The sequence below is a fragment of the Pristis pectinata genome, chromosome 39 (genome assembly GCF_009764475.1).
Source record: "Pristis pectinata isolate sPriPec2 chromosome 39, sPriPec2.1.pri, whole genome shotgun sequence".
NCBI classification, from domain to species: domain Eukaryota; kingdom Metazoa; phylum Chordata; class Chondrichthyes; order Rhinopristiformes; family Pristidae; genus Pristis; species Pristis pectinata.
This window is the reverse complement of record NC_067442.1, coordinates 4,441,888-4,466,378: the sequence shown is the minus strand read 5'-3', so window position 1 is coordinate 4,466,378 and position 24,491 is coordinate 4,441,888. Positions and strand designations below refer to the sequence as shown.

Sequence of the window (24,491 nt, the reverse complement as noted above, 5' to 3'; positions counted from 1 at the left end):
CCTCTCTCTCTCTCTCCCTCTCTCTCCCCCCTCCCCAACCTCTCTCCCCCCCCTCTCCCCCCCCTCTCCCCCCAACCTCTCCCCCCCCCTCCCTCTGGTTTATACAGACACAACATGCTTTATACATATTTCTAACTGAACCCCCCCTCTCTCCCCACAGACAAATGTCGACAGACACAGCAGTATATTTAATAAATATCCCTCTCCCTCTATCCTAATTCCCTCCCTCCATTCCCCTGCGCTCCCTGCCCCTCGATCTCCACCCCTCCCTCTCTCTCGCTCCCCCCACCCCACCCCAACAGTGACCCACCAGAGGTGGAGCTCTCTGACGCAGTGGGAACTCCCCCCCAACCTCCCGCCCACCACCCAGTCAGCCCTGAGACGCCTCCGCTGTGGGTGGGGCCCTTTATAGGTGGAGAGGGGTGGGAAGGAAGGAGCAGACAGAATCGAGGCGAGAGACGACGGGGAGAGGAGGGTGAGCGGTGGATTCAGGCAGCCAGGCAGCCTGAGGATGCACTGGCAGAGAAGTAAGTGATCGTTTCACCCCAAGCTCTCCTCTGGCGGACGGTGCTGAGGTCCTGGGGATCTGACCCAGAGCAGCTCCCTCCCTCCCTCCCCTGCTTGTCACTTCCCCCCTCCCGTTTCACCCCCTCTGTCTATCCCCTTTCTCAAAGCCCTCCTTCCGTCACACCCCTCTCCCCCCTTCTCTCCACCACCCTGACCTCTCTCCCACCTTCTCCCTGCCTCACACATTCCTGCCCCCTCTCTCTCTCTCCCCCCTTCTCCCTCCCGCTCTCCTTCCCCACTCCCTCTCTCGCTCATACTCTCTCCCCCCTCTCCACCTTCTCACCCCCTCTCCCCCTTCTCTCTCCCTCTCCCCATTCCCCCCTCTCCCCCTTCTCTCTCCCTCTCCCCCCTCAACATCCCCCCTCTCTCTCCCTCTCCCTCATCCCCCCTCTCCCCCTCCCTCTCCCCTTTCTCTCTCCCTCTCCCCCTCCCCCTCTCTCTCTCCCCTCTCTCCCCCCCTCTCTCCCCTCTCCCCTCCCTCTCCCCCTCTCTCTCTCCCCCTCTCTCTCTCTCCCCTCTCTCTCTCCCCCTCTCTCTCTCCCCCCTCTCTCTCTCCCCCCCTCTCTCTCCCCCCTCTCTCTCCCCCACTCTCTCCCCCCTCTCTCTTTCCCCCACTCTCTCTGCCCCTCTCTCCCCCACTCTCTCTGCCCCTCTCTCCCTCTCTCTCTCTCCCCACTCTCTCTGCCCCTCTATCTCTCTCCCCCCCTCTCCCCCCTCTCTCTCCCACCCCCCCGCCGATCAGCTGACCGGTCCCTTTAACCATGACCTCACCCTCCCCTGCGGTTGATGCGGAACCCCGCGGGCAGTGAGGTCACTGTCGGTGCGGGACCACCTCACGGGGGATTCCCCCGCGGGGATTCCGCTGCCTGCGTCACCAAGGGGGGGGGGGAGGCGCCGTCCTCCGCACGCCAATCAGCGCCCCGCTCGGGCCTGACGTCAGCGGCCCATCGGCAACACCGGGTTCCAAGCGGAACCCCGAAACTTTCCGTAAAGCGGGGGATTCTGCCGCAGCCAATCAGCGGCCCCGCAACCCCTCGCAGCCAAGTTGGGCACAGGAGGATCCCACGGGAGGCCGACGTGACGTCAGTGGAGGGGGTTGCGGCCGTGTCCTCCAAATCCTTGAGGGTCCCGCGGCGCTCCCTCCTCGCCGCCCCTCCCGCGGCGCTCCCTCCTCACCGCCCCTCCCGGCAGCGCGGCGCTCCCTCCTCGGCGCTCTCAATGTAATACTATTAGAGGTTGACAGTACTGAGGGAGCGCCGAGCTGCGGGAGGAGGGGGCGAGGAGGGAGCGCTGTGGGAAGGTTGATGACGAGGGAGCGCCGCGCCGGCTTACAGACGAGACATTAACCCGAGACCCCCTCCTCCTAATGTCAAAGACCCCACGGCGACGATGCGGAGAGATATCGGGGGTTGGTGGGGGTGGCAGAAAGTTCTCCTGGGGTCCTGGACCCCAGATTCACTCCTGGAACGCCGCGACGTTGCTGATTGTGGGATCTTGCTGTGCGCAGACGTGGCTGCCTGCATTGTGGGATCTTGCTGTGCGCAGACGTGGCTGCCTGCCCCCCCCCCCCTCCTCCCCTCTCTACCCCCAGGGATTCCAACAGCCTCCCCTCTCCCATAGCACCTCATGTGAGTTTGGGTGGGCAGAGAGTGTCTGGATCCAGGTTGCTGCGGCGAGGAAAGGGTTAAATCCCCCCCCCACCCCCCTCCCCAGTGTGGGCCTTGGGAGGGATTTGGAAACAGGAGCCCTGGCCCTTTAAGGGAATCGAAAGGGAAAGGGGTGGGGGTAGGAGGGTGACATTCAGAGTGTGGTCGCAGCTGTAGGTGGGTTTCCTGATGTCAGGGTGGGTATACCCGTATGGTGATGGGAGGAAATAATGTTATATCCTGTTCGAGAAGGCATGATCCTCTCTGCCTCTCTCTCTCCCTCTCTCTCTGTCTTTCACCCAGTGCCCTTTCTTAACCTTAACTCTCTCAGGGGCACAGTTAATGGCAGGACCTTCAACAGGCCTGATGCACAGAGGGATCTTGGGGTCCAAGTCCATCGCCCCCTGAAAGTGGCCGCACAAGCAGACAGTGGGGTAAAGAAGGAGTACGGCACGCTCTCCTTCATCGGTCGGGGCGCTGAGTACAAGAGTCGGGAAGTCACGTTGCAGCTGTATAAAACTCTGGTCAGGCCGCACTTGGAGTGTTGTCTGCAGTTCTGGTCGCCCCCGTTACAGGAAGGGTGTGAGGGCTTTGGAGAGGGTGCAGGAGAGGTTCACCAGGACGCTGCCTGGATTAGAGGGCATGAGCTACAAGGAGAGGTCGGGCAAACTTGGGGTTTCTCTGGAGCGGCAGAGGCTGAGGGGAGACCTGATAGAGGTTTATAAGAGGGACAGATAGACAGCCGGTATCTTTTTTCCCCCCAGGGTCGAAATGTCTAATACTAAAGGACATACATTTAAGGCGAGAGGGGGAAAGTTCAAAGGAGATGTGTGGGGCAAGTTTTTTTACACAGAGAGCGGTGGGTGCCTGGAATGTGCTGCTGGGGGTGGGGGTGGAGGCAGATATGATAGAGGGGTTTAAGAGGCTGTTAGACAGGCCCATGGATGTGCGGGAAATGGAGGGAGATGGACACTGTGCAGGCAGAAGGGATTTAGTTTAACTTGGAACCATGTTCAGCACAGATATTGTGGGCCGAAGGGCCTGTTCCTGTGCTGGACTGTTCGATGGTGTATGAATTCAGAGCAACCCTCCATCTACACCCATCCCCTTCCAGTTCAGGGGCGGGATGGGATGTCGGGTTTCGGAACCAAGTGATGGCAGACCATTAAATCCATCGTCCATGCCAGCTCGCAGGAGACAATCCCACCGCTCCTGCTCGTTTCCCCATATCCCCCCACCCCCACCTTCCCATCAATCTTCCCCCCCCCCCCAAGATACTACCCCTCACCCACTCACCGGTGGGGGGGGGAAGGCAGTCCACGGCAGCCGATTAAACCACCAAGCCCGCACGTCTTTTGAAATGGGGATTGGTTTATTATTGTCACTTGTACCGAGGTACAGTGAAAAACTTGTCTTGCGTGCCGATCGTACAGATCAATTCATTACACAGCGCAGTTACATTGGGTTAGTACAAGGTAAAGCAATAACAGAATGCAGAATAAAGTGTCACAGTTACAGAGAAAGTGCAGCGCAGGCAGACAATGAGGTGCAAGGGCCAAAATGAGGTAGATTGTGAGGTCAAGAGTCCACCTTATCGTACTAGGGGACCGTTCAATAGTCCTATGACAGTGGGGTAGAAGCTGTCCTTGAGCCTGGTGGGATGTGCTTTCAGGCTTTTGTATCTTCTGCCCGATGGGAGGGGGGGAGAAGAGAGAATGTCCCGGGCGGGTGGGGGGTCTTTGATTATGTCGGCTGCTTTCCCGAGGCAGCGGGAAGTATAAACAAGAGTCCATCTTATCGTACTAGGGGACCGTTCAATGGTCTTACAACAGCGGGATAGAAGTGTAGACGGAGTCTGCAGAGGGGAGGCTGGTCTCCGTTCTGTGTCCACAACTCTCTGCGGTTTCTTGTGGTCCCGGGCTGAGCAGTTGCCGTCCCGGGATGCACCTGTATAGGATGCTTTCTGTGGCGCAATTGGTGAGGGATCAATGGGGACATGCCGAATTCCTTTAGCCTCCTGAGGAAGTAGAGGCCAAAGAAATGTTATTGGGATGTGGGAGGAAACCGGAGCACCCGGGGGAAGGTCACAGGGAGAGCATGCAGACTACACACACACACACACACACACACACACACACACACACACACACACACACACACACACACACACACACACACACACACACACACACACACAGTGCCAGAGGTCAGGATCGAACCCAGGTCTCTGGAGCCCGGAGGCAGCGGCTTTACCCACTGCGCCACTGGGCCTGTTAGGAGATTGGGGTTGGGGTTAGGAGGGTTAGATCGCATGGGATCCAGGGTGAGATGGCCATTTGGATACAGAGTTGGCTTGGTATTGGTTTATTATTGTCACTTGTACTGAGGTACAGTGAAAAACTTGTCTTGCAAACCGATCGTACAGGACAATTCATTACACAGTGCAGTTACATTGGGTTAGTACAGAGTGCATTGAGGTAGTACAGGTAAAAACAATAACAGTACAGAGTAAAGTGTCACAGCTACAGAGAAAGTGCAGTGCAATAAGGTGCAAGGTCACAACAAGGTAGATCGTGAGGTCAGAGTCCGTCTCATCGTATAAGGGAACCGTTCAATAGTCTTATCACAGTGGGGTAGAAGCTGTCGTTGAGCCTGGTGGGACGTGCCCTCAGGCTCCTGTATCTTCTACCCGATGGCAGAGAGAATGACTGTGGTGGATCCCGGTGGATCTGCTCTCCCCTCCTACCCCCCGCACTTGCCCATCCCTCTCTCTTACCTGCATCTACCTATCACCACCCTGTGCCCACCCCGCCTCCCCTCTGTGGTCCACCCATCACTGGTCTGCTTTTCCCTCCTATATATCGGGCTTCCCCCTTTTCCTATCTTCAGTCCTGAAGAAGGGTCCTGACCCGAAAACGTCGACCGCCTGCTTTTCTCCACGGATGCTGCCTGGCCTGCTGAGTCCCTCCAGCAGCATCGTGTCTGTCACCTGGATTCGGGCGTCTGCGGTCCTTTGTTGAGAAGGGTCGCAATTCCGACCTCCCTCGAATATCTCCCCGCCTGCTCTTCCGAGATGTGGGAGATGTGGGGGGGGGGGGGGGGGGGCTGAAGGATTATCCTGACCCGAATGCCTGCACGCTTTCTCGCCTGCCGATCTGACTCGACCCTCAGCTCCCTCCATAACCTTTCACCCGCCCCACCCCGACACCCACTGAGGTCAAGGAACATCAAACAGCAGAGGAACAGGCCCTTCGGCCCACAATATCTGTGTCGAACATGATGCCAAATTAAACTAAGTCCCTTCTGCCTGCACGTGGTCCATATCGACGCCCCGTAGAAAGCATCCTATCTGGATCCATCACAGCTTGGTACAGCAACTGCTTTGCCCGGGACCACAAGAAACTGCAGAGAGTTGTGGACACAGCCCAGCGCGTCACGGACACCAGCCTCCCCTCCATGGACTCTGTCTACACTTCTTCACTGCTGTTATAAGACTATTGAACAGTCCTCTCATACAATAAGATGGACTCTTGTTTACACTTCCCGCTGCCTCGGGAAAGCAGCCGACATAATCAAAGACCCCCCACCCGCCCCGGACATTCTCTCTTCTCCCCCCCTCCCATCGGGCAGAAGATACAAAAGCCTGAAAGCACGTACCACCAGGCTCAAGGACAGCTCTGTTATAAGACTATTGAATGGTTCCCTAGTACGATAAGATGGACTCTTGACCTCACGATCTACCTCGTCGTGGCCCTTGCACCTTATTGTCTGCCTGCACTGCACTTTCTCTATAACTGCGACACTTGACTCTGCATTCTGCTATTGTTTTCCCTTGTACTACCTCAATGCACTGTGTAATGAATTGATCTGTATGGACGGTTTGCAAGACAAGTTTGTCACTGTACCTCGGTACAAATGGCAATAGTAAACTAATTTCCCAATTTCAACCTCTATCAGGTCTCCCCTCAGCCTCCGCCGCTCCAGAGAAAACAACCCAAGTTTCTCCGACCTCTCCTTATAACTCATGCTCTCTAATCCAGGCGGTGTCCTGGTGAACCTCTCCCGCACCCTCTCCAAAGTGTGCGGCCAGGAGGGCAACTCCCAGGGGGTGTTCTCCGTGATTTTGCTTCTCCAGTCTTTCTAGCTGGTAGGGGTGGTGGGTTTAGAAGGTGCTGTCTGAACAGTCTCGGTGAACACAGAACACTACAGCACAGTACAGGCCCTTCGGCCCACAATGTTGTGCCGACGTTTTAATCTGCTCTAAGATCGATCTAACCCTTCCCTCCCACATAGCCCTCCATTTCTCTATCATTCATGTGGCTATCTCTCAAATGCCCCTAATGTATCTGCCCCCACAACCTCTGCCGGCAGTGCGTTCCACACACCCACCACTCTCTGTGTAAAAAACTTACCCCTGACATCCCCCTTATACCTTCCTCCAATCACCTTCAAATTATGTCCCCTCGTGTTAGCCATTGTCGCCCTGGGAAAAAGCCTCTGACTGTCCACTCGATCTATGCCTCTTGTACACCTCTATCAAGTCACCTCTCATCCTCCTCCTCTCCAAAGAGAAAAGCCCCAGCTCGCTCAACCTATCCTCGTAAGACATGCTCTCCAATCCAGGCAGCATCCTGGTAAATCTCCTCTGCACCCTCTCTAAAGCTTCCACATCCTTCCTATAATGAGGTGACCAGAACTGAACACAATACTCCAAGTGTGGTCTGACCAGAGTTCTAGAGGGCTGCAACATCACCTCGCGGCTCTTGAACTCAATACCCTGAAGTTGCTGGACTGTGTACTGTAGATAGTACAGACTTCTGAATCAGAATCAGGTTTATTATCACTGACATATGTCGGGAAATGTGTTGTTTTGCGGCAGCAGTACAGTGCAGGGCATAAAATTACTATAAGTTACAAATAGTGCAAAAGAGGAATAACGAGGGAGTCTTCATGGATTCGTGGACCGTTCAGGAATCTGACGGCGGAGGGGAAGAAGCTGTTCCTGAATCGTTGAGTGTGGGTCGTCAGGCTCCTGTACCTCCTCCCCGATGGTAGTAACAAGAAGAGGGCATGTCCCAGGGTGGTGAGGGTCCTCAGTGACAGATGCCGCCGCCTTGAGACATCTTCATGTCCTCAGTGGTGGGGAGGGTTGTGCCCGTGACGGAGCTGGGCTGAGTCTACAAACCTCTGCGGCCTCTTGCGATCCTGCGCGTTGGAGCCTCCGTACCGGGCGGTGATGCAACCAGTCAGAACGCTCTCCGCCGTACATCTGTAGAAACTTGCAAGAGTCTTTGGTGATGGACTGAATCTCCGCAAACTTCTAACGAAGTAGAGCCCCTGGCATGCCTTCTTCGTGACTGCGTCAGTGTGCTGGGCCCGGGATAGATCCTCGGAGATGTTGACGCCCAGGAACTTGAAGCTGCTCACCCTCTCCACCGCTGACCCCTCAGTGAGGACTGGTGTGTGGGAACTTGAAGCATGTATAAACGAGTTAGACAAAACTGTAAGTGAGCTGATCAGTAAGTTTCAGAAGTAGGCAGAGTTATGGATAGTGAGGAAGGTTGTCACGGGATTCAGCGGGATCTGGATCAGTTGGAAACGTGGGCAGAGAAACGGCAGGTGAAGTTTAATCCGGACAAGTGTGAGGTGTTGCACTTTGGGAGGACAGATGTAAGGGGAAAGTGTACAGTAAATGGTAGCAGCATTGATGTACAGACGATCTTGAGGTTCAAGTCCATCGCTCCCTGAAAGCGGCCATGCAAGTAGACAGGGCGGTAAAGAAGGCGGACGGCACGCTCGCCTTCATCGGTCGGGGCGTCGAGTACAAGAGTCGGGAAGTCACGTTGTTGCTGTATAAAACTCTGGTCAGGCCGCACTTGTGTGCAGTTCTGGTCGCTCCCCCGGTTACGGGAAGGGTGTGGGGGCTTTGAAGGGGGATGTTCACCAGGATGCTGCCTGCATTAGAGAGCATCTCTGAGGAAAGGTCGTCTAAACTTAGGTGGTTTTCTCTGAAGAGGAAGTTTATAAAATTATCAGAGGCCTGGATGGACTAGACAGTCAGGATCTTGTTTCCCAGGGTAGAATAGTGGGTACGCCCGCACCTCGAGGTCTGCAGAGGGTCAAGAAGGCAGCTCACCTCCACCTCCTCAAGGGGCAACTGGGGACGGGCAATTTAAGGCTGGCTCAGCCTGGGAAGACCGTGTCTCTTCATGGAACATAATAAAAGAAACATCCTCTCCAAACCCAAGCTGTCGAAAGCCTTCTGGATCCTGCTGTTTGGTTTATTATTGTCACATGTACCAAGATACAGTGAAAAGCTTTTGTCTGCGTGCCCTCCAGACAGATCATCCCGTACGTAAGTCCGTCGAGGGAGTACGGAGGGAAAACAGAATGCAGAGTAAAGTGTCACAGTCACAGAGAAAGTGCAGTGCAGGCAGACAATAAGGTGCAAGGGCCACGACGAGGTAGATTCTGAGGTCAAGAGCCCATCTTATTGTACTAGGGGACCGTTCAATAGTCTTATAACAGAGCTGTCCTTGAGCCTGGTGGTACGTGCTTTCAGGCTTTTGTATCTTCTCCCCTATGGAGGGGGGAGAAGAGAGAATGTCCAGGGTGGGTGGGGGGTCTCTGATTATGCCGGCTGCTTTACTGAGGCAGCGGGAAGTGTAGACGGAGTCCGCGGAGGGGAGGCTGGTTTCCGTTCTGTGTCCGCAACTCTCTGCGGTTTCTTGCGGTCCCGGGCAGAGCAATTGCCGTCCCGAGCCGGGATGCATCCGGATGGGATGATTTCTGTGGTGCATTTGGTGAGGGTGAAGAGGGACGTGCCCAAATTTCCTTAGCCTCCTGAGGAATCAGAGGCGCTGGCGAGCTTTCTTAGCCGTGGCGTCTACGTGGTCGGACCAGGGCGAGTTGCTGGTGATTTTCGCACCAGGGAAGCTCCCAGCCACCTCCAGCCCGGCACCGTGGTTCAGTCGAGGTTGCCGACAAGGGACTGAGAGTTGGGAGCTTGGGTTCGATCCAGGGATTGGGTAAGCAGTCACGGTGAAAAGGACCCGGTCTGACTCCTTGCCGTCTTGTGTCCAGCTTCAAAAGAGAAGTCGCAGTCCAATCTTCTACCCACGGTGAGGGAGCTCCTGGAAGCCAAGAGGAGATGTAGCAATGGTAGCAACGTGGTGGTGAGTGTCGGGGGCCGACAGGGAGAGGGTGGGGGTGAGGGCAGGAGAGTGAAATCGTCCGCCGAGGTTCTGGTGGGACGGGGCTCTGGGAGAGGGGCGGGGCACTGATTGATTGGCAGGGCCGAGGCAAAGAAGGGGCGGGGCCCTGGACAATGGGCGGGGCTCTCGGTGAAACAATGGGCGTGGCTTCGTGAGGGGGCGGGGCATTGGGTGAAAAGAGGGCCGGGGCTTCTTGGGGGGGGCTGTTCCTGTTTGAGGAAGGGTCCTGAGGCTGCAGAAATGCGGACAAGGTATGCATTAGGGTGAGATTGCAAAGCATTGCAACTTGTGTTTTCTTTATTTTAGCAGGGGGCATCGAAAGTCTCTCCCCAGCAGACAGGTGAGTGTTAAATATACACAGATCACGCCTGTAACCCACTCCCGGGGACCTGTTATTCTATATATAAACCCCCCCGAACCCCTGGATTAGATCCCAGCCTGTAACCCACTCCCGGGGACCTGTTATTCTATATATAAACCCCCCGAACCCCTGGATTAGATCCCAGCCTGTAACCCACTCCCGGGGACCTGTTATTCTATATATAAACCCCCCGAACCCCTGGATCAGATCCCAGCCTGTAACCCACTCCCGGGGACCTGTTATTCTATATATAAACCCCCCGAACCCCTGGATCAGATCCCAGCCTGTAACCCACTCCCGGGGACCTGTTATTCTATATATAAACCCCCCGAACCCCTGGATTAGATCCCAGCCTGTAACCCACTCCCGGGGACCTGTTATTCTATATATAAACCCCCCGAACCCCTGGATCAGATCCCAGCCTGTAACCCACTCCCGGGGACCTGTTATTCTATATATAAACCCCCCGAACCCCTGGATTCAGATCCCAGCCTGTAACCCACTCCCGGGGACCTGTTATTCTATATATAAACCCCCCGAACCCCTGGATCAGATCCCAGCCTGTAACCCACTCCCGGGGACCTGTTATTCTATATATAAACCCCCCGAACCCCTGGATCAGATCCCAGCCTGTAACCCACTCCCGGGGACCTGTTATTCTATATATAAACCCCCCGAACCCCTGGATCAGATCCCAGCCTGTAACCCACTCCCGGGGACCTGTTATTCTATATATAAACCCCCCGAACCCCTGGATCAGATCCCAGCCTGTAACCCACTCCCGGGGACCTGTTATTCTATATATAAACCCCCCGAACCCCTGGATCAGATCCCAGCCTGTAACCCACTCCCGGGGACCTGTTATTCTATATATAAACCCCCCGAACCCCTGGATTAGATCCCAGCCTGTAACCCACTCCCGGGGATCTGTTATTCTATATATAAACCCCCCGAACCCCTGGATTAGATCCCAGCCTGTAACCCACTCCTGGGGACCTGTTATTCTATATATAAACCCCCCGAACCCCTGGATCAGACCCCAGCCTGTCACCTACTCCCAGGGACCTGTTATTCTATATATAAACCCCCCCGAACCCCTGGATTAGATCCCAAGTAGTGACTGCGTCTTGTTGTTCCCTCCGACAGATGATTTCGCTTTCCCGAACTCGGGCGCAGATTTTGGCTCTGCGTTCCTGCCCAGTTACCCCTCTTGGCACACGGATGTGTCCCAGTGCATGCTGCTACCAGAACCCTCGGGTTATGGCATGTCCGGTGAGATGCCTCCTGGGGAGGCGATGAGCCCAGCGCGGATGTACGAGCCCTACACGTTCACCGCACCCGGCGGTGACTCTCTCGCCGTGTTCCCGGAACAGCAGGCACCCTACACGGTTGGTAGCATGTGTGTACTGGGCTTCAGCGCTGGCTGAGGGTGGTGAGGTCTCTGGAGAGGGAGGGGAGTGGGTGAGGGTTTTGGTTTGGGGGTGGTGGGTGGCAAGGGGTGTGAGGGGGCGGGAGGGGTGTTTGATATGGGTGGAAGTGTGGACAGTGACGGGGAGGGAGAGAAGGAGCAGGGAGAACCCTATTAATAAGTGGCATTGTTGACAGTGAAGTTGATTATCAGGGTTTATAGGGGGATCTTGATCAGCTCGGCAAGTGGGCCCAGGGATGGCAAATGCAGTTTAATTTGGTGATGGTATTGGAATCGGTTTATTATTGTCACTTGTACCAAGGTACAGTGAAAACCTTGTCTTGCAAACCAATCGTACAGGTCAATTCATTACACAGTGCAGTTACATTGGGTTAGTACAGAGTGCATTGATGTAGTACAGGTAAAAACAATAACAGTACAGAGTAAAGTGTCCCAGCTACAGAGAAAGTGCAGTGCAATAAGGTGCAAGGTCACAACAAGGTAGATCATGAGGTCAGAGTCCATCTCATCGTATAAGGGAACCGTTCAATAGTCTTATCACAGTGGGGTAGAAGCTGCCCTTGAGCCTGGTGGTACGTGCCCTCAGGCTCCTGTATCTTCTACCTGATGGAAGAGGAGAGAAGGGAGAATGTCCCGGGTGGGTGGGGTCTTTGATTAAGGCTTGGATTTTCAGAAGTCAAACCATTCATAATGAACGGTAGGGCCCTGGGGAGTGCTGTAGAACAGAGGGACCCAGGGGTACAGGAACATAGTTCCCTGAAAGTGGCATCGCAGGTAGACAGGGCAGTGAAGAAGGCGTTCGGCACGCTGGCCTTCATCGGTCAGGGCACTGAGTACAGGAGTTGGGAGGTGATGTTGCAGTTGTACAGGACGCTGGTGAGGCCGCACTTGGAGTATTGTGTTCAGTTCTGGTCGCCCTGCTGTAGGAAGGACGCCATTGAGCTGGAAAGAGCGCAGAGGGAGATTTATGAGGATGTTGCCGGGACTCGAGGGACTGAGTTATGGAGAGAGGTTGAGCAGGTTGGGACTTTATTCATTGGAGCATGAGGGGTGACCTTATAGTGTATAAAACCAGGAGGGGCATCGATAGGGTGAATGCCCACAGTCTTTTCCCCCCAGGGTTGGGGAATCAAGAACCAGAGGGCACAGGTTTAAGGTGAGAGGGGAAAGAGATTGAAAGGGGCAACTTCTTCACCCAGAGGGTGGTCCGTATGTGGAACGAGCCACCAGAGGAAGTGGGTGAGGCAGGGACATTAACAACATTTGGACAGGTCCGTGGATGGGAAAGGTTCAGAGGGATACGGGCCAAACGCGGGCAAATGGGACTGGCTTGGATGGGAATCTTGGTCGGCACGGACTAGTTGGGCCGAAGGGCCTGTCTCCGTGCTGTGTGAGTCTGTGACTGTCGTAGGGAGGGAGTGAAGGGAGGCCGGGTGAGGGGAGGACAGGAGGGTTGAGGAGCGGAGGGAGAGGGATGAGGGTATGAGAAATGAGGGGATGCAGAGGGGAGGGAGGGGGAGTGGGATGGAGACAAGGGGGGGAGGATAGAGGGTGGATGAGGGAGGACTGGGAGGGAGGGAGGAGGCAGCGGGAGGGAGGAGGAGGAGGGGTACAGCCCCGAAGTAACACCCTCTCTCCCCTCCCCTCCCCACAGCCCCTGGTCCCGGGACCCAACCTGTTGCCCTTGGAGACCCCGTGCCCCGGGCTGCCGCACTGGGTGGGGTCGGGGGCCTGTGCCCAGCAGGACGAACCCCCTCCGGTGACCTACTACCCCTCCGAGCCGGCGGGGCGCCCCCCGCTCCCTCCCCGGCCTCTGGGCGGACCCCGTCTGGAGGAGGCGCGCCTGACGGTCCAGCAGATGGAGGTGTCCAAGCTGCTGGAGTCTGACCACGACGGGGACACGTGAGTACTGCCCTCGCACGCGCGCCTCTGACGCTTATCCGTGCCCCCGCGCCCGCCAAGCCCGTCCTTGCGCGCCCCGCTGCTCTCGCACACGCCGGCCGCACGCCTGTCCTGCCGCACCCGTAACCCGCGCGCCCCGCCACCTGCGCTCTCACTCTCTCACACCTGCCCTTGCACGCTTGCCTTGCTGACGTGTCCTCGCGCGCTCATGTCTGGCACCCTCCCTGGCGCACTTATTCCCCCGCACCGGCCCTTGCACGCTCACGTCTTGCACCTCGCGCACTCGCCTGCACCCTGGCCCTTGCACACTCATAGCCCATGCCCTGTTTCTTGCACACTCGCACCCTACACCTGGCTTCTCACACGCCCTGTCCTTGCACACTCGCCATTAAAGCGCTTACCCCACGCTTTTCCTCACACACTCACCCCTGCACACTCACCCATTTGTCCTCATGCATTCACCCTTGCACACTCACCTCCACACACCCTTGCACACTCACCCTTGCACACTCACCCCATGCTTGTCCTCATGCACACCCTTGCACACCCACCCACGCTGATCCTCGCACACTCACCTCTCACACCTGCCCTCGTTCTTGCTTCTCACACCCATTCTTGCACATTTCCACCCACACACATCCTCACACACTCACCCTTGCACACGTCCTACTTGTTCTCACACACCTGTGCACACTTACCCCCACCTGTCCCCACACACTCACCCTTGCACACTCACCCCACACGTCCTCGCACACTCACCCTTGCACACTCACTTCACACGTCCTCGCGCACCCTTGCACACTTCCCCCACCTGGCCTCGCACACTCACCCTTGCATGCTCACCCCACGCTTGTCCTCGCACGCTCACTCTTGCACACTCGCCCCACCTGTCACACACTCACCCTTGCACACTCGTTCCCACACATCCTCGCACACTCACATCCCACGCATTGTTCCTCAAAACTCGCTGGACCCCAAGCCTGGCCCTTGCACACTCATCTCCACACTGCCACACTCAACCCACAGGCAGGCCCCTCGCACACTTGCCCCCACGCACGCTGGCTCTCACGCGCTCGCCCCTTCACACAGGCACACACTCGTGCACACACACTCACCCCGCCAACCTTCAAGCTCCCACACATTCACACTCGTGATCTCGCCCTCGCACGACTGCGGACCCCCCCCCGAGTCACGATCGCAAGGGCGCCATGTGCCCCCCCCCCCGCTTCCTGCGGCAGGGTGTAGTATGAGAGGCTAGGGGCCAGATGACAGTGACAACACAACTGACCCCCATAGTCGGATGACCCCCCATCGGGTCAGAAGCTACGCCCCACCCATTAAGTGCACACCTGAGGATTGGCTTGTAACCCACCTTTGTACTTGACCCTGAATCTTTGGCTTGTTTGAATTACCTGAGCGGGCTCCACCCAGTTACAGCCCTATAAAGACGGTACACGTGGGCAGCTCTCCCTCTTTGCGATTGCTGCCGGGGTCGAGGGTTCACTTCCACAGGGGCCTAGGAGCGTCCTAAGTAGATTCCCAGAAACATAGAGCTGATGCTTGTCCAGAGTCAGGCGGGGTTCAGACAACGTATTTGTTTGTTCCCTGATCATTTGTACTAGTTCGTTGTGTGTGCGCGCACGCGCGTGTGTGTGTGTGTGTGTGTGTGCGCGTGTGTGCACTTCACCCCTGTTGCGACTCCCCCCACGTTTCGCGATCACCCGAGTGCGAGGGTGCGTTTGTTCCTTCTCGTTCTGTTCCCACGTCGGTCTTTGTAATAAAATTCTCCTTTTAAAGTGCAAAGACTGTGTGTCCAGATACCTCTATCTTTGAGATCCAAAAGAATCTTTCTATTAACACAGGGTCCTGCACATCTACGCGGCCAAGGGGATGCGTGAGTTTGCATTCGCCGCCGCCGAGAAGATCTGCGGACTCAAGGGCCTGGAGACCAGGGAGCACAAGGGCAAGGTAAGCAGAGAAGCGGAGCCAGCAAGAGGATGACCCTGGAAAGGCCGGGCAGTGACGCTTGGCAGGGATTCCCACACCGAGCGGGGCCAGCACGGTGATGAAGCAGGTAGAGCTGCTGTCTCACGGCTCCGGAGACCTGGGTTCGATCCCCACCTCTGCCGCTGTGCGGGTGAGAGAGGTGGGGGGGGGGTGGGAGATGGAGGGAGCGAGAGAGAAACAGAGTGTGGGAGAGAGAGACGGAGGGGAAAGAGAGGGAGAGAGATGGGGAGAGAGAGATAGAGAGTGGGGAAGAGGGGGAGAGAGAGAGAGAGGCAGAGAGAAAGTCTGGGGCAGAGAAAGATAGAGTGTGGGAGAGAGAGAGAAAGAGGAGAAAAAGACAGACAGAGAGAGGTTGGGACTAGAGAGAGAGTGTGTGTTTAGGAGAGAGAGAGATTCACAGAGATAGAGTGGGACTGAGAGAGAGTTAGAGTGGGAGAGAGAAAGGGGGGAGAGAGGGACAGAGAGAGAGTGTGTGTGTGTGTGTGTGGAGGGGAATCTGGGGGGTGGGTGGGGGCGGGGTTGATGTGGGGGTGGATCAGAGGGTCGGCATGGACTCGGTGGGGCTGAAGGGCCTGCCTCCTCGCCGGGCGACTGGATGACTGGACGGTCTCTGTGGCTCGGGTCACAAGTTGGGGATAGGTTGGGAAGGAGTCAGTGATAAGGGGGAGATTCGGGGGCTGGGTGGGGGGGGGGGGTCATTAAGGAGGGTCTCAGGGTTGAGGAGGGCCCCGGGTTGGGACCCTCGAGGAGAAGTCCTCAGGTTGATTGAGGAGGCTCCCAGGTGGTGGGGTCTTTGAGGAAGGTCCCAGTTTAGGACCATTGAGGACAAGGTCCCATATTGGGATCTTTGTTCAGTGTGAGAGCATTGCATTGGGTTTAAGTCAAAGAGACCATCCTGGGTTTTGGGCAGTTGGAGAACAGGGTCCCGGACCGGGATCTCGATCAGATTGGACTGGCACTCGTGTGAGGAGACAGAGGCTGAGGGGAGACCTGACAGAGGTTTATAAGATTACGAGAGGCACAGATAGGGTAGACAGTATCTTTCTCCCCCTAGGGTTGAAATGTCTAATACTAGAGGGCGTGCATTGAAGGTGAGAGGGGGCAAGTTTTCTTAAACTATAGCGTGTTTAAACTTGGAAAAAATTCGGAGGGCACTGTTGATCCTTCGCTTAAATTTGAAGAAGTTTGGAGTCCATTTATTCAATATCTCCATATGATATAAGCAGACCTGTTTCAGATCCCTTTCGATAACCTTTGAATACAGAGGACCGGAGCTGACGACATAGTAATGTTCTTTTTAATTGAAGGAATATCAGTCCAGTTTTTTCTTTGAAGTTTTTGGGTTTTATTTGGTTTATTATCAATATTTTTGTTATCTGGGGGTTCTTTCATGTAATTAAATTCGATTTCTTTTCAATCCTCTGCATTTGTTCACTTAATAAGAGAGCGGGAGGTCTAGATTACTTTATTTCACTCCTTGTGATTTTATAAATGAACTGTCCTGATCTCTCTGGCCCAGATGTATAATTACTGATGTTAGATATATTATCTTGTACTAATTTGAAAATTAATAAAAAGATCGAAAAAGAGAGAAAAGTTCAGAGGAGATGTGCGGGACAAGTTTTTTTTACACAGAGAGCGGTGGGTGCCTGGAATGTGCTGCCAGAGGTGGGGGTGGAGGCAGATACGATAGAGGGGGTTAAGAGGCTCTTAGACAGGCCCACGGATGTGCAGAGAATGTAGGGAGGCGGCCACTGTGTAGGCAGAAGGGACTGATTTAATTAGTTTGGCTCGACGTTGTGGGCCGAAGGGCCTGATCCTGTGCTGCGCCTTTTGATGTTCTGTGATCTTTGGAAGTCAGGTGGTGGGGTTTTTTTTTGGTTTGTCCGTGGGGGAAGGGAGAGGGGGTCCTGGGTTGGATTCGGGGTTGGGTTGGATGAGGCAGGGTCCCACCCCGGGGCTGATCCGGGGACGGGACATCGACTCGAGGCAGGGAAGGGAGTTCCGTCCGCGGTGCAGGAGTCCACCATGCGCGTCCGGTCACCCGCAGCTGTACAAGTCGTCGGTGAGGCCGCGCCCGGGGGTACAGTGTACAGCTTGGGTCGCCCTGTTAGAGGAAAGACGTGGTTTAAGCTGGAAAGGGCTCAGAGCAGATTTACGAGGGTGTTGCCGGGACTCGAGGGCCTGAGTTACAAGGAGAGGTCGGCCAGGCTAGGTCTTTATTCCTTGGAGCGTAGGAGAATGAGGGGCGACCTTATAGAAGTGTTTAAAATTATGAGGGGCACATAAGGTGGACGGTAACAGTCTTTTCCCCAGGGTAGGGGAGTCCAAAACTAGGGGGCATAGATTTAGGGTGAGAGGGGAAAGATTTTAAATGGACCTGAGGGGCAACTTTTTCACCCAGAGGGTGGTGAGTCTATGGAACGAGCTGCCAGAGGAAGTGGGTGAGGCCGGTACAACAGGATCATTTAAGAAGCACTTGGATAGGTACATGGAGGGGTGGGGTTTGGAGGGATATGGGCCGAACGCAGGGAATCGGGACTGCCTGGGTGGGCACCGTGGTCGGCACGGACTGGTTGGGCTGAAGGGCCTGTATCCATGTTGGATTGATCTGTGATTCCAAGACACCCCAATGCCATGTTCCATAACTCCCTCTCTCCCTCTCTCCCCCCTCTCTCCCCACCCGCCACCCCTCCCCCTCTCTCCCCCCTCTCTCCCCCCTCTCCCCCTCTCCCCCCTCCCCCTCTCCCTCTCCCCCCTCCCCCTCTCCCCCTCTGCCCCCTCTCCCCCCCTCCCCCTCTCCCCCTCTGCCCCCTCTCCCCCCCTCCCCCCTCTCCCCCCCTCCCCCTTCCCTCTCCCCCTCTCCCTCTCTCCCCCCTTTCCCTCTCTCCCCCTCTCTCCCTCTCCCTCCCCTTCCCCCCTCCTCTGCCCCCTCTCCCCCCCTCCCCCTTCCCTCTCCCCCCTCTCCCCCCTCCCCCTTCCCTCTCCCCCTCTCCCTCTCTCCCCCCTTTCCCTCTCTCCCCCTCTCTCCCTCTCCCTCCCCTTCCCCCCCTCCCTCTGCCCCCTCTCCCCCCCTCCCCCTTCCCTCTCCCCCTCTCCCTCGCTCCCCCCTTTCCCTCTCTCCCCCTCTCTCCCTCTCCCTCCCCTTCCCCCCCCTCCCTCTTCCCCTCTCCACCCCCCCCACCACACAGACTCCTCTCCTCGTTGCCGTGACGGCGAACCAGCCCGACATCGTGTACGACCTGATCGAGCTGGGGGCCGACATCAGGGCCGCAGACCTCAAAGGACAAACTGCTCTGCACCTCGCCGCTACAGAGGGTTACCCCCAAATTCTGCAGGTATGGAGGGAGCCTCACCCTGACCCCGGGAGTGTGTGACAGGACGGTGCGGAGGGAGCTTCATTCTGTGCCTGACCCCAGGAGTGTGTGACGGGACGGTGCGGAGGGAGCTTCACCCTGTGTCTGACCCCGGGAGTGTGTGATGGGACGGTGTGGAGGGAGCTTCACCCTGAGTCTGACCCCGGGAGTGTGTGACGGGACGGTGCGGAGGGAGCTTCACCCTGTGTCTGACCCCGGGAGTGTGTGATGGGACGGTGTGGAGGGAGCCTCACCCTGTGTCTGACCCCGGGAGTGTGTGACGGGACGGTGCGGAGGGAGCTTCACCCTGTGTCTGACCCCGGGAGTGTGTGACGGGACGGTGCGGAAGGAGCTTCACCCTGTGTCTGACCCCGGGAGTGTGTGACGGGACGGTGCGGAGGGAGCTTCACCCTGTGTCTGACCCCAGGAGTGTGTGATGGGACGGTGCGGAGGGAGCTTCACCCTGTGTCTGACACCGGGAGTGTGTGACGGGACGGTGCGGAGGGAGCTTCACCCTGTGTCTGACCCCGGGAGTGTGTGATGGGACGGTGCCACTTAATCTTGCTCTCTCCCACAGGCCATTCAATGGACTGGGATCCAAGTAAATGTCGAGGCCCGAGATTATGAAGGTAATTTTTCAGAAGTGTTAGATATCCAACCACGAATCCCCGTGCAGACCCACTGATTACCTCAGCAGGAATTTTACCCCGTCTGGGGAGATCGTCCTGCTGCCTGTCTGTGGATTATTGATCTCCCTCTGTGAGGCATCTTCCTCTGTAGACATCAGTTGCTGTGGTTATTTGTTGCGGCTTCCAAGAGGTGGCCTCCTTCTGGCTGACGGGCTTTGGGATGTCCTGTGGAGAGATGGGTATTTATTTCTGAAAGTGGAGACACAGGCAGACAGGGCGGTGAAGAAGGCATTCGGCACGCTGGCCTTCATCGGACGGGGTACTGAGTACAGGAGTTGGGACGTCCCGTTACAGCTGTACAAGGCGTCGGTGAGACCGCACTTGGAGCACCGTGTGCAGTTCTGGTCGCCCAGCTATGGGAAGGACGTCACTGAGCTGGAGAGGGGGCAGGAAAGATTCACGGGGACGTTCCCGGGACTGGAGGGCTGGAGTTATAAGGAGAGGCTGGACAGGCCGGGACTGTTTTCCCTGGAGCGAAGGAGGCTGAGAGGTGACCTTATGGAGGTTTATAAAACCACGAGGGGCATAGATAAGGCAGACGGTCACAGCCTTTTCCCCCCAGGGTCGGGGAGTCTAAAACTAGAGGGCACAGGTTTAAGGTGAGAGAGGAGAGATTTAAAGGGGCAAGTTTTTCACACACACAAGGTTGTGGGTGTGTGGAACAAGCTGCCAGAGGAAGTGGTAGAGGTGGGTACAGTTACAACGGTTAAGAGACATTTATTATTGTCACATGTACCGAGGTACAGTGAAAAACTTTGTTCTGCATGCCGTCCGTACAGATCATTTCATCACATCGGTACATCGAGGTAGTACAAGGGAAAATAACAACAGAATGCAGAATAAAGTGTCACAGTTACAGAGAAAGTGCAGTGCAGGCAGACAATAAGGTGCAAGGGCCACGACGAGGTAGATCGTGAGGTCAAGAGTCCATCTTATCGTTCAATAGTCTTAGAACAGAGCTGTCCTTGAGCCTAGGGGTACGTGCTTTCAGGCTTTTGCAGGGGGGAGAAGAGAGAATGTCCGGGGTGGGTGGGGGGTCTTTGATTATGCCGGCTGCTTCACCGAGGCAGCGGGAAGTGTAGACGGAGTCCGCGGAGGGGAGGCTGGTGTCCGCGACGCGCTGGGCTGTGTCCACAACTCTCTGTGGTTTCTTGCGGTCCCAGGCAGAGCAGTTGCCGTCCCAAGCCGGGATGCATCCAGATAGGATGCTTTCTATGGTGCATCAGTAAAAGTTGGTGAGGGTCAAGGGGGACATGCCGAATTTCTTTAGCCTCCTTAGGAAGTAGAGGCACTGGTGAGCTTTCCTAGACCCACAATGTTAATTCAGCTTTGTAAAACTTGAACCACTGTGCTCTGGTGAACCTGTATTTTCGGTGTTAAAGATTTCTGATACTTTACACGGTCAATTGGGAAAGATTTAAAAGACTGAAGTGGAAACTGAAAAATGCCAGAAACACTCAGCAGGTCAGGCAGCATCAGAGGAGATAGAAACAGGTTGAAGACCTTTTGTTTCTGACTGTTTGGTTTTAGAGGAAAGTCACAGGGCAGGGATTCCCCCACACGGTGATGGGACGGGGTCTGTGTGATTCCCCCGTATGGTGACGGGGTTTGTGCCTGAGATTTCTCCCACACGGTGACAGGACGGGGTCTGTGTCTGCGATCTCCCCCACACGGTGACGGGACTGGGTCTGTGTCTGCGATTCCCCCCACGCGGTGACGGGACGGGATCCGTGTTCACGGGGTGGGTGTGTCTCTGGATCTGACGACGTTCCGACATTCCCCAGGGTTTACACCTCTGCACTGTGCCGTCAAGTCCCACAACGCCAGTATGAGGAAGCAGCGGGACGTGCAGAGGTTCGGAGGGGAGGACTGCACGGATCTGCAGGACCGGGCTCAGGATGTCCTCCAGTGCATCATCCTCCTGCTGAACATGGGAGCCTCCATCTTCACCCAGGTAACTGGCTCCGTCAGGGGATAGAACAGGGATCAGTTCCCTCCTAGTATACTGAGAGGCGCTCCCCCCTCGCCGCCCCTCCCTCGGCGCTCCCCCCTCGCCGCCCCTCCCTCGGCGCTCCCCCCTCGCCGCCCCTCCCTCGGCGCTCCCCCCTCGCCGCCCCTCCCGCAGCGCTCCCTCCTCGGCGCTCCCCCCTCGCCGCCCCTCCCTCGGCGTTCCCTCCTCGCCGCCCCTCCCGCGGCGCTCCCTCCTGGCCGCCCCTCCCTGGCCACTGGAACTGACCTCCCCTCCCTGTGTCGATCAGGACGTGAAGAGCAGCATGTCCGTCCTGCACCAGGCCGTTCAGGAGGCAAACCTCGTCCTGGTCCAATTCTTCCTGCAGCTACCCAACCCTCGTCTCCAGGACTTCCTCAACATGAAGGTACGGGGGTCAACTGGGGGCGGGGGTGGAGGCCGGTGACCGTCACGGAGCCACACAGCATGGAGACAGGCCCTTCGGCCCGACTGGTCCCTGCTGACCATGGTGCCCACCTGAGCCAGTCCCACGCCCGCGTTTGGCCCGTATCCCTCTGACCCCTTCCCATCCGTGGACCCGTCCGAGTGTCTTTTAAATGTCGTCAATGTTCCTGCCCCACCCACTTCCTCCGGCAGCTCGTTCCTCACACAGACCGCCCTCTGGGTGAAGGAGTTGCCCCTCGAGTTCCTCTTAAATCTCTCACCTTAAACCTGTGGCCTCTGGTTCTTGATTCCCCAGCCCTGGGGGTAAAACACTGTGGGCATTCACCCTATCGATGCCCCTCATGGTTTTATACACCTCGATAAGGTCACCCTTTCGCTCCAGGGAAAACAGTCCCGGCCTGTCCAGCCTCTCCTTATAACTTGAGCCCTCCAGTCCCCGGGAACGTCCCCATGGATCTTTCCTGCCCCCTCTCCAGCTCAGTGACGTCCTTCCTATAGCTGGGCGACCAGAGCTGCGCACGGTGCTCCAAGTGCGGTCTCACCGACGCCTTGTACAGCTGTAACGGGACGTCCCAACTCCTGTCCTCAGCGCCCTGACCGATGAAGGCCAGCGTGACGAACGCCTTCTTCACCGCCCCGTCTACCTGTGTCTCCACTTTCAGAGAACAGTGTCCCTGTACCCTGAGGTCCCTCTGTTCTACAACTACCTTGTTTAGGCTCTCTGGAGGTTATACCTTTGACTTCGGGGATTAAAGGTCACGCCCTGTGATGTCAAGGACCGACCTTCTCAGGGTCAAAGGTTTTGCACTTTTGCAGGGTCAGAGGGTCACTTTTCCTGGGGCCAGGGGGCGTGCTGTGTGGCATAAGGTCAAGGGTCGTGCTCGGCAGGTTCAGAGGGGGTTTGGGGGGGGTCGCGCTCTGGAAGGTCAGGGGATACGTTCTGTGTTGGATCGGGGCTGGGTCGCGGGTCGGGTGCTTTGGTCAAAGGTCATGCCTTCTGAGGTCAGGGGTCGGGTGCTGCGGGGTCAAGAATGCGGTGCGAGGGCAGGGGTCGAGCCCTGCAGGGTCAGGGTTTGTGCCCTGCTGGCATCAAGGGTCAGGGGTCATGGTCTGCACGCTCACGGGCTGTGGCCTATTGGGTCAAAGGTCATGCCATTCAGGTGTTAGGGGTCATGGCCTGTACGTTCGAGGATCAGGAGGGTCATGCACAGCAGGGTCAGGGGTCAGGAGGTTGTGCTCCGCAGGTTCAGGGATCACAGGGTCGTGCCCTGCTGGCGTCAAGGGTCAGGGGTCATGGCCTGCAGGATCCTGGGCTGTGGCCTGTTGGGTCAAGGGTCATGCCATTCAGGTGTCAGGGGTCATGGTCTGAATGTTCGCGGGTCAGGAGGGTCATGCACAGCAGGGTCAGGGATGAGGAGGTCGCAACCAGTAGGGGTCAGGAGGTCGCGGCCAGTAGGGGTCAGGACGTCGTGCCCCACAGGTTCAAGGGTCAGGGGGTTGATTTCCCTGTGTCCTCCGCCACAGGCCCACGGGAACACGGCCCTGCACATGGCGGCCGGGCTGCAGGGAGACGCGAACCAGGAGCGGATCATCCGGCTGCTGCTGGGACACGGAGCGGATCCCGGCATCCGGAACCTGGAGAACGAGCAGCCGGGGCACCTGCTGCCGGGCGGCCCACAGGGGGAGCAGGTGAGGGGTCCTGAGGACAAACCCTGGGGGCAGGGGTCCTGAGGTGAAACTGGGGAGGGGGCCCTGAGGTCAAACCCTGGGAGCAGGGGGAGCAGGTGAGGGGTCCAGAGGTCAAACGGAGGGGTCCTGAGGTCAAACCGGGGTGGGGGGGGGGGTTCCTGAGGTCAAACCCCGGGGGGAGGGGTCCTGAGGTCAAACCCTGGGGGAGGGGGAAGGAGGGGTCCTGAGGTCAAACCCTGGGGGAGGGAGGTTCCTGAGGTCAAACCCTGGAGGAGGGGGAGGGAGGAGTTAAACTCTGGGGTGGGGGGGGGAGGGAGGGAGGGGTCCTGAGGTCAAACTCTAGGCAGGGGGGGCGGAGGGAGGGGTCCTGAGAAACCCTGGGGGCAGGGGCTTCGTGTCGGGAGGGGTGGGGGAGGGGCAACCTCAGGCCCCCGCCTCCCTGAGCTCCGCCCCCCCAACCCTGAGCCCCGCCCCTTGTGGCGCAGGCCCCGCCCCCTCTCCCAGGCCCCGCCCTCTCACCAGCCGCCCTTGTCTCCGCAGATGAAGCTGTTGTTGAAGAGAGGCCGCCCCGCCTCTTCGACCAATCACAGAGCTGGATCCTCATAGGACGCATCGCAAATCCGGACTATTTACAGTCCCTGTGTATCCCTCCACTGGATGGAAGCCGTGTCACTCCCGTCGGGAGGAACCCTCCGTCATCTTCCCCACCATCCCCCCCCGAACTACTTCCCCCTCCCTCCCTCCACCTCTCCCCCTCCACCTTTCCCTCCACTCCCCCCTCCTTCCCCTTCACTAACCCCTCCCTCTTTCTTTCCCCCTTCGCTCCCATTGCCCCCATCCCTCCTCTTCTCCCTCCTTCCCATCTCCCTCTCCCTTCCCCTCCCTCTCCCCATCACCCCCTCTACCTCTCTCCCCTCCCCCTTTCCCTCCTCCCTCTCTCTCTCCCCCTCCCTCTCTCCACCCCTCCCTCTCCCTCCCTCTCTCCCTCCCTCCCTCCCTCTCTCTCTCCCCCTCCCTCCCTCTCTCCCCCTCCCTCTCTCCCTCCCTCCCTCCCTCTCTCTCTCCCCCTCCCTCCCTCTCTCTCCCTCCCTCTCTCCCTCCCTCCCTCCCTCCCTCTCTCTCTCCCCCCCTCCCTCCCTCTCTCTCTCCCCCTCCCTCCCTCTCTCCCCCTCCCTCTCTCCCCCTCCCTCTCTCCCCCTCCCTCTCTCCCCCTCCCTC

General features: G+C 57.3%; 1 protein-coding gene and 1 long non-coding RNA gene across 2 annotated transcripts; one reads left to right on the top strand and one right to left on the bottom strand.

Annotated features, from left to right (window-relative positions):
- Positions 1–488: 488 nt before the first annotated feature.
- On the top strand, positions 489–23,879 carry LOC127587177 (NF-kappa-B inhibitor delta). The gene is made up of 12 exons (XM_052045369.1): positions 489–527; positions 9,297–9,388; positions 9,734–9,767; positions 10,935–11,176; positions 12,872–13,119; positions 14,982–15,087; positions 18,318–18,464; positions 19,060–19,111; positions 20,956–21,125; positions 21,430–21,546; positions 23,109–23,273; positions 23,814–23,879. Exons 1-12 carry the CDS (start codon positions 512–514, stop codon positions 23,877–23,879), a joined length of 1,455 nt encoding a protein of 484 aa, XP_051901329.1. The 5' UTR covers positions 489–511.
- On the bottom strand, positions 9,931–10,677 carry LOC127587275 (uncharacterized). The gene is made up of 3 exons (XR_007958760.1): positions 10,302–10,677; positions 10,163–10,231; positions 9,931–10,093 (listed from the first exon to the last, which is right to left on the bottom strand). It is a non-coding gene; the product is annotated as an uncharacterized LOC127587275 (long non-coding RNA).
- Positions 23,880–24,491: the final 612 nt, after the last annotated feature.

Coding starts and splice junctions, on each gene's coding strand:
- LOC127587177 (XM_052045369.1), top strand. Junction 9,768..10,934: donor AGTCTCTCCCCAGCAGACAG/GTGAGTGTTAAA, acceptor TCCCTCCGACAG/ATGATTTCGCTTTCCCGAAC. Junction 15,088..18,317: donor CCAGGGAGCACAAGGGCAAG/GTAAGCAGAGAA, acceptor CCCACCACACAG/ACTCCTCTCCTCGTTGCCGT.